This window comes from Mercurialis annua, linkage group LG1-X, assembly GCF_937616625.2.
Source record: "Mercurialis annua linkage group LG1-X, ddMerAnnu1.2, whole genome shotgun sequence".
NCBI classification, from domain to species: domain Eukaryota; kingdom Viridiplantae; phylum Streptophyta; class Magnoliopsida; order Malpighiales; family Euphorbiaceae; genus Mercurialis; species Mercurialis annua.
The window spans coordinates 73737983-73747173 of NC_065570.1; the positions used below are offsets into that span (position 1 = coordinate 73737983).

Here is a 9191-nt window from a genome sequence, read left to right on the forward strand (position 1 = left end):
GACCTCCTAACTCAATTTGCTAGGAGTGAGATCCAAAGTTCTAGAGATCTTGAGTTTAACACCTTATAGAAATAAAATGGTGAAAATTTATAATTTATGGAAGAGTATGTTTGGAGAAGGCTACAAGCATCAGAAGCGGCAGCTGCGTTATTACTCTGCCATGATGGTCGTAAGGCTATGCATTCAATATAAACAGCGTGATTGCATAAAAATTTACACATATTTATAAACACTAAGGGGTTGTTTGTTACAAATGAATTTCACAATTTTTATGGAATTCAATTGAATTTCTACAAGATATGTGTTTGGTTCAAATGAATTTTCACAATTTAAATTTAAATTTATATTTAAAATTACAATATTCAATTTATTTCACTTAATTTAATATTATTTTCATATATAAAATTCGGAAAATTAACTACAAAAATTCATTTTTCAAATGATTTTCATGTAGAATTCATTTAGAATTGAAATGAATTTTACACTAGAATTGATCCAAACAGGTCTTAAGTATAATTCAAATGCTGTAAATGTAGGATTGAACCGCCATGATGGTAAGATTCTACATTTTAGAAGTTTGGAGCCTCCCTATTGTGTATTTCCGTTAAAAAACAATAGGGAGGCTCTAAATTTCTAAATGTAGAATCATACCGATAAACCAATTAATATACTTTCCTAATTTTCCTATTTCTTTAAATAAACGCGTGGTTTTAATGCCCCCCCCCCCCCCCCCCCCCCCCCAATCAATAAGACAACCATGTGAAGCCCTTCAGTAAACAAGACGCACACAATAAATAAAGAATAATAAGCAGAATTAAAAGTTTACACTTCACAGTGATATGCAAATTGATCTGATATCATTGCATCCTCCAAACTACCCTGAAAGAGAAACAAAGGAGACTAGGAGTGTGGTTTAAATTGATTTTTGTCTATCAAAAAACATAAGCATCTAAGCTTCAAATCTCTACCTATTTAGGGTGATGATCAAAACTGAAAACCTATACTTACTATCTAATTTCACCATCAATCACGCTTGCATTTTCGAGCCCATACCCTGCAGCCTGCATATATCGCTCCTAGCACACCCAGAAGAAACACTGCAACATACCGTCCGGCGCATCACAATCATAACCATATAAGAAGCCAATCAAATACATTTTTAATCTACCCATTATGCAAATAAGATCCCAAAAGATAGGTTTAGATGGTGATTCATCATTTTACAGCCTAATGAACATAATTAGATTAGATGATTTTTTGGACTTTAATCAGCTCTCCATGATATGCTTATTTTTCATTCTACTCTACCCTTCCTATTCCAAAAAAATAGAAAGCAACACAAAAGTTCATGCAAATGCCTCAAGTATCAAAACACATACCAGACACAGATAAATAGAACAAAATGGCCAGGCGATATCTGACAATCCATGGCAAATTTACTTCAAGATAGCAGTGCTTTTGATGCATTTTTCCTTCAGCGGATACCATAGAGTTAACACTGTGTGATTGCAGCTCTAACAATGGGAAGTTTACAGCAGTGACGGACTGCCCATTCAAGTCCTTCACTTCAAGCTTCAAAGTCACGGGAACCTTACTCCACTCAATTTCAATTGTACCAAAATTGGGTTTGCCTATCAAAATATTCACTTTTAACGACAAAAATTGATAGAGCCATATAATTAATGAAAATGATCATATCACATACCATATGTACACGACCTGAATCTGCAGTTTTTTCCCATTACTCTCATTGTAGTTGGTGTCAACCAAGCCACAAATCTCACTATGAAATGTAATGGTGATGGGACTGCCTTCTCAACAGCCTGGGTAAGTCCACTTGAGGTGATGTCATATAGTGGATATCCTGTAGCACAATCATATCGCGAAATTTCTCCAAAATGAACATCTCCACTAATGAAAAAGATTCCGTCTCTCTACACAAGAAATACGACCAGTAAACAAAAAACAGTCGATAAGTATAGTATGTTATATATAAAAAAATTGGACAACTAGAGCTAATGATGGGATGTAATCGCAGATTCTAACCTTACTATCTGCTATCAACTTAAATAGGCGATTTCTCTCCTTTGGGAAACGACCCCAAGATTCCAAATAGAATAGCGGACCAGTGGTTGCTGAAAGATTTGATACAACCTGAACTATGACAAGAAAAGAGCATGCAGAATTAAACACAGAATTGCAACCCATCACAATTACTATACGCAATCAGAACAATAAGTAGAAAATGGCTGGTCAAAGCTATACATCATAGAACGATAATGTAGTAACTAGAATATAACAGCATTAAAAAGGTAACCACCAACCCATTGCTCACCCACCAGAAACAGCCATAACATGGTGAAAATACGCACCAACATGACTTTCATACACAGACGCATAAATAAGCTTGTGCAGGCTTGTCAGGATTGCAGCTACACACAAAAATCTTAAACTGTTGGGTACGCCTATATGCCAATGTCATCAGTCTTAAGAACAAGTATTACCGTATTGGCTATGGGCCAAACAATAGCTGATCACCGTCCAAATTACTGAATTAGCATTAAAATCCTACACAAGCTGCATCGATTACTAGAGGTAGATGATAAATAGTAAAATACCTGTATAGAAGATCCAATAATGGTTATAGCCGTTTTAGGTCCATATAACTCATTTTCTAGCCACTTCCACTGAGCAGCCCCCAGGATAGTTCCATCGCTACGCAAAGGATCCCTATGATATCTAGTGTCTAAGAGAATAACCTAAAGAAAATGAATAATCAATGTTGAGTATACATTAAACGTTGATCCATTGAATATGAGAGTGGCAACAAAAGCGGAAGTTGCTGAGCATCACCGTGTTATTAGAATGAAGAAAATAATATAGAAAGGGGGCGTGCATGGGATTGAGAAGTGAAGCAGCAAAACAGAAGTTGGAGTCTTATATACCTTGATTTGTCGGGTCGCAGGGCCAAAAATATAAGATGTATATACACCTTGCTGGTTACGCCTACAGTAATGAAATGAAATAATTGAGGCAGCACAGCACATATTAATTCAAAATTGAGTAGGAGCAGGAAAAGAAGTGCTTCTCACCGAGGACTGTGTTGAGGTTCATCTAGGAAATTGAGGAGAAGCCTCTGGTTAGTGAGTTTGTGGGCAAATTCGATTCCAGCATCATTTAAACCATAATCATGGTCATCCCAGGTGCCAATGACCTGCAGCGTGGATGGATATGAGTTACAGTTTGACTGGAGCAAGTGAAGGGAAGGGAGTGAGATAACCTTAGCAGAGTTGCGAAGACGGGAATAGCCAGGAACAGACTTAGCTAAGAGGTAGCTGGATTCCATATCATGGGAAGAAGAAGGAATAAACCTGGGAGCGTTCTTCCATGGGCCAATGGTCCTGTGTTTGCCAAACAATTTGAAAGGGCGCTTAATGTCTCCATAAATGTTGTCGCCCAACCAAATGAAAACTTGGGGATCAAACTCATTGATTGCTTTCCAGATGGGCTGCATACATTTTGTTTGTTTGTTTGTTTGTTGAACAGTACCAATTTAATTGTGAATAAAAGAACATTTTGTTTGCTGACCTGAGGGGCGCTTTGATTGGCGCATGATCCGAAAGCAATTCGGGTGACCAATTGCTCAGTTTCTACTTCCGCTTTAGGAGAAGAAATGGCGCCGCTTAGTATTAGCAGCAGCAACCACCTCCACCGCCAAACGCTTCCCATTGTACTAACGCGATTCAATCAATACTTGCTATTCTATTATTCAGAAAGTGAACAAATAGATCGAATCAGAAAGCTGTTGTTTTGTGCTTCCAGAAAAGAAAAGAAAAGAATTAGTGATGTGATTGGATTACTGATTTGAATCATTCATTTTATTTGAACCACAGGGCAGGGCCTATTACATACCCGCTGGCCCAACTTCTTACAAAAATAATCTAAAAGGAGGATGATGATGCAAGTACAACACCGACTACTAGTGCCAGTGCCGCACATCTCCTCCTCCTCTCAACGACCAAAGCGATTCTCGCCTCCGCCTCCGGTTTTGGCACGAATCAATTGCCTGTACACGGCTAAACCCTCCCACCACTCAAATTCCATGGCCGCTCCTAAGTGGGCCCAGAAGACTGTTACTCTTTCCCCTCACCGCCGAGGCTGCCATCTCATTACTTCCAAGGTTCATTTTGTTCGTTTGCATGTTGCGTCTTCAATTGATTTCTTAATACATAGTGTTTTTGTATATTGCAGATTTTGAATGAAATTGGTTCGGAATTATCAGAATTCAAGTGTGGCCTTGCTCATTTCTTCAGTAAGTCTTCACCTGCTTGCTTATTTATTCAGTAATCGATACTGAATGGCTTTTCCACTTCAGTACAGCACACAAGCGCCTCTCTTACCATCAACGAGAATTATGACTCTGATGTTCGCGATGACACCGAGACTTTTCTCAATAACATTGTCCCTGAGGTTCTCTTCTCTATCTTTATGCATACATACTGTCTCCTGTACATATTTACCAATTGTTCATGTTTTCAGGGCCGATCTGCACCTTGGAAGCACACCCTCGAAGGTTCGCTTCTTCTTCAAGTCCATCCAATTAAATACTGTGTTTAGAGATCCTAAATGGTTTGTATTGTGCAGGTCCAGATGACATGCCTGCTCACATCAAGTCCTCAATGTTTGGATGCCAACTCACGTGAGCATACTTCATCCTCCTTCTTTCAACACACTTTTTCTTCTGCCTCATTATGTTTCTCTTTTTCTGCAGCATTCCAATCACAAATGGAAAGCTTAATATGGGCACCTGGCAGGTGGGTCAATATGTTTATCGCTCTTCTAGTAGTATGTAATATTGGTTTTAAGTGCTTAATATATCTGTCCAGATATAATGTATATGAATATGAAGTGAGGAACTTGTCCTTTGCACTAGGCCTTGTATTGCTTTTTTAATAAACCACTAATTGCCATGAATAGCAAGATTGACAGTGCATTAACTTGTTTTTCTGGATTCTAAATTTTGTGGTTCAGGGAATATGGCTGTGCGAACACCGTGACCATCCTACTCCTCGCAAAGTTGTGGTCACCTTTAATGGGATATGAGCCATTAATATTACTTGCATCTTCCTGGAAAAATTATGTTTATGAGTTATGGTTGTTTTCTGAGACTGCAAGAGACTTGGTAAATTGTATGAGATGGGATTATTGTTCATCCGGAGTATTTTAAGATTCGAATGGCATTTGTTTCATTTGAGTAATAATGAGAATTGGTTAGTGTTGGAAGCCATAATCTCTGCATGTTGTCATTTAAAGGGGAAAGAAAAGATTGTTGAAATTGTGTGTTTCTGTACACCACCAAAAGAGACGAGGAGGAACAATTAACAGCCAGTGGGCAATTGTGTTTTTAGGATATGATTAATTAAGTATAGAGTTGCTCTTAGAAATAGTAGCGTATGAATGATCGATTGGTGTTTATAGTGCGGCTTCTGTAGCATCATTAGTTACCTCCACCAATTCATACTCCTAAAACCAACCAATACTCATACATTACACCCCCATTTCCCATCCCATCTACACTCGCCAAATAAAATTCCACCACTTCATTTGAAAGAAAAAAGAAACCTAGACTTCTGTGTCGCTGGATGTGTTAAATCACAATTCACAAGCCACTTTGAATATTACATATTTGGATTGCATCACATGTCTATTTGTATTATATATATAACTTGCATAGAAACGTGACAAGTTAGGGAACACTCATCAATCAGAAAGAGATCTCAGGCCAACAAAAAGGAGTAGAGACAGCAGCAGCAGCAGGAGATTAATTTGTTAGATCTGGTCATCCGCCTATCCCACATCACTCCATCATCCTGCAATACAAATTCCTTTCTTTATGTATGCCAGTCAGTGCCATGCAATCTCTCCTTTGCTTTCTCTCAAACTTCTTCCCCTCCTGTAGTCTATTTCGGCATCTGAGCACGATGATCCCATCTGGTATTTCCTGCTCATTTTGGCTGATGTCATCTTTGAGAATATGTCGTCATTATCAGCCACCACCTGAATACCAGGGCTGCTTGATACAGATACATCTCCAGCTTGCCGCCTTGATTTAGGATCTGAGTTTAACACAAAACGCACCTTAATAAGGGGTTTCACAGTTTCAACATGCTGATTACAAAACAACACCATAGCAAGTTCATGCACATCTCTTTATGCAATGCGCAATGTTACAGCAAATCCACCACATTTGACAGTTTAAACAATGCAATATTTAAAAAAAAAAATGAAGCAGAGAAGGAAGTTCAAGCAAGGAAGGTCATAATTCACAGGCTGTTTAAAGAATCCAATTTTCTTATCGCTACCTCCTCTCTTCCATGAGCAACAAACACAATGTGGTTCAATTTATTTAAAGAAAGAAGGTTTACCTTCATATCTATGACTTGAGACTGGTGCAGGATCTGGTTTCAGTTTAAGGCTTGGTAAGTTTGGCTGTATAATCTGCATCTTTAATTCTTTTTTCATGGCTGTAGCTTCAACACATTCTTGCGTAGTTGGATTAGCTGAAGTAAAAGGAGTCATCGTAAACGAGTCATCCATGACGTTAGAAATCTCTACATATTGTTGAGTAGTGATAATCTCGTCAGCACTGAACCCAAAGGAAGCTCTGTAAGCTTCTAATTCTTCCGGATCTTGCTTGGGACTTCTATTGGGCCTGCTTTGGTTGCCATTTCCGCCAGAAGGATGCGCATCTGAATCCTTGGAAACACTTAACCTCCCACCAGTATGAGGAAATGGTGGGTTATGGTCCAGGTAGAACCGTGCAAATGTAGCAGGACAGAAGAAATTTGTATCTTGGGATCCCATTGAGCCACCGGCTGTGTCATGCCCGAAAAACCTGCCAGAACCACTCCTTGAATTTTTTCCATTTTGAGGAGAGACTGAAGGATCCCATTGAGGGGGGAACTCTCGTTCAGGAAAGGATGATGACAAACAGTCACCCGAGTTCCTAGATATTGGTGAAATGAGACTGCTGGCGGGACTCCCAGGATAAAGTGCATAGGTTGCGTGAAGATAGTTAGCAGCAATGTAGTTGGCTTTTTCATTGCCTTTGAGATCCATTGAAGATGAGAGGAACTGAGCAAAAGGAACATCAGGAGAAGAGGGTGTAGTTAAGTGAGCTAATTCGGGTGGGGGGGTAAGGGGGGCGGTAGAGGGCTCAGTTGTGAAAGTTGAGAAAACAGGAGGAGAAACAAGCTGTGTTTCATGGGCATATGGGCCAGTGGCATACATTGCGGAAGAAGGACCACCCGGTGAATTGGCAGACAAGGACAAGAAGCAGCTGGGTGACTGAGCAGTGGAAGGGAGGGCTGAATTTGAAAATGACGCTGGTGAAGAAGGAGGTGCTAGAAGTGACGGAGCTAGTGTTGTTACTTGGTTAGGCAGTCCTCCGGGTTGAGGTCCATTTGGCTGTTGTGCAGTTGCATTTCCCTCAGGAATGCGGGAGGCAGGAACAATTCGTTTTCCACCTTTTTGGGAGCTGAAACAAGTGAATGCCCCCCAACATCCTCCCCATCTTTTTCGCTGCCACAACGTAAAAGTAAAAGAAGTAGATATAAATACAGAATGGTGGCAGAAAAACAAAACAAACAGTATCAGTTGTAATATAATGTTTAGTCTTGAAGTGGCAGAGATGTCTAGAAATATGAAAAGGCATTGAGGTAAAGGTGTATGAATTTTGGGAACAAGGTAAGGCAGTTGTGTTTCATAGCATAAATGCATGCATGATGCATAGACACAATTAACATGTAAAGTTAGAGACAGAGCAAGCATTGAACTAATCAAACAAATTACAAAATTGAGGTACTAAAACAAACATAGTTCATCAATTTCAAAGTAGATTCTCCTACTCGTGAATTGATTCAATTAGATGGAAGACTGTTGAAGCTTAAGCAGGTGAATAAAAAGGAATGAAGTAATTGAATGTTGAATGAGAGGAAAAAAAAAGACAGATCTGAGAAACTAAAGGAAGATCTGAGGAAGAAGTAAAAAGAGATCCAGATCTGAGTTACCCGTTCCTGCTGGGGGAATCCATTCTGCTGAGACCCCATTGTTGAGTTTGTGCTGCCAAAACAAAACCCTCACTTCACATTCGGTTGTGTGAATTATGCAGCAGCAGTAGAAGATGACATCATTTCATTTCTGTCCGCCACAAGCTGCCACCATCCGCACTACTCCGAAGAGAAAGATTAGTACTGTAATTTCACTCCAAACATGCTGCAACTGTATCATAAAATGTACAACAACCAAAAGAAGAAGAGACGGTGTCTTTTCTTTTTCTTTTTCTTTTTCTTTCTCTTTTTTGCAGATTAGATTAAACTTTCAAGAAACAAACAAAGGCTCACTCGCTACTACTCAAACACCTAAACAGCATTCAATTTGTAATCCAAAACTCTCTTATTTGCACTTTTTCCGCCTCCCCAAATTTCACCCTTCCATTTATCTCAACCAAATTTACCTCATTCTATATATTATTTATACTACTCCATCCGTCCCGATAGAGTTGTGCGCTTTACTTTTATCATATAATTTAAAAAAAGCAATTATTGTTTATGCATTTTATAAAAAATTTCTTACTTTTCTTTTCATGCTCCTATTTAATATAGAGTTCACTTATAATTTACTTTCAATTTACTTATTAGTGAATTTTAAATATGGATAATATAAAAAAAATGGGTTAATGACCAATAAATTGGACTTTTGTTAATTATTTCCAATTTTATGAATCAAAATGATAAAATTCCCATTTTATGGCTACCAGACCGCGGAACTGTTCCGCGGTTTATGTAAACCGCGGAACAGTTCCGCGGTCTATCCTACGTGGCTCCTCGCTGGAGGAGCCACATAGGCAAAAGCAGACCGCGTAACACTTACGCGGTTTATAATACATATTTTTCCGTTGTTCATTTACACATAAATCTAATTCATTTTATAATACATATTTTTTAAAATTTTAAACTAAATCTAACTTTAATATTAACTAACTACACTTCAAACATTATTTTAATCTAATTACATTTACACATTAATCTAATAAAATTTACACATTAATCTAATTTATTTTATAATACATATTTTTTAAAATTTTGAACTAAATCTAACTACAATATTAACTAACTACATTTGAAATATTA

The 9191-nt window shown here is 38.3% G+C and overlaps 3 protein-coding genes across 4 annotated transcripts; 1 reads left to right on the top strand and 2 right to left on the bottom strand.

The window, feature by feature from the left end:
* Window positions 1-773: 773 nt before the first annotated feature.
* Window positions 774-3831, bottom strand: LOC126665966 (uncharacterized). Of its 2 annotated transcripts, XM_050358914.2 has the most exons (10): window positions 3589-3831; window positions 3281-3508; window positions 3093-3214; window positions 2946-3006; window positions 2619-2759; window positions 2047-2154; window positions 1706-1934; window positions 1380-1631; window positions 1009-1097; window positions 774-879 (listed from the first exon to the last, which is right to left on the bottom strand). In XM_050358914.2, exons 1-9 carry the CDS (start codon window positions 3727-3729, stop codon window positions 1024-1026), a joined length of 1356 nt encoding a protein of 451 aa, XP_050214871.1. In that variant the 5' UTR covers window positions 3730-3831; the 3' UTR covers window positions 774-879; window positions 1009-1023. The 2 variants fall into 2 exon arrangements, with proteins under 2 accessions (XP_050214871.1, XP_055960369.1); XM_056104394.1 differs by having other exon boundaries at window positions 774-1097.
* A 42-nt stretch (window positions 3832-3873) lies between these two features.
* On the top strand, window positions 3874-5251 carry LOC126665967 (uncharacterized). The gene is made up of 7 exons (XM_050358915.2): window positions 3874-4180; window positions 4252-4312; window positions 4376-4470; window positions 4540-4573; window positions 4645-4699; window positions 4772-4814; window positions 5032-5251. Exons 1-7 carry the CDS (start codon window positions 3953-3955, stop codon window positions 5101-5103), a joined length of 588 nt encoding a protein of 195 aa, XP_050214872.1. The 5' UTR covers window positions 3874-3952; the 3' UTR covers window positions 5104-5251.
* A 332-nt stretch (window positions 5252-5583) lies between these two features.
* LOC126665965 (uncharacterized protein At1g76660) lies at window positions 5584-8459 on the bottom strand. Its single transcript, XM_050358913.2, has 3 exons — window positions 8070-8459; window positions 6426-7581; window positions 5584-6116 (listed from the first exon to the last, which is right to left on the bottom strand). The coding sequence occupies exons 1-3, from the start codon at window positions 8106-8108 to the stop codon at window positions 5905-5907; spliced, it is 1407 nt and encodes a 468-aa protein (XP_050214870.1). The 5' UTR covers window positions 8109-8459; the 3' UTR covers window positions 5584-5904.
* Window positions 8460-9191: the final 732 nt, after the last annotated feature.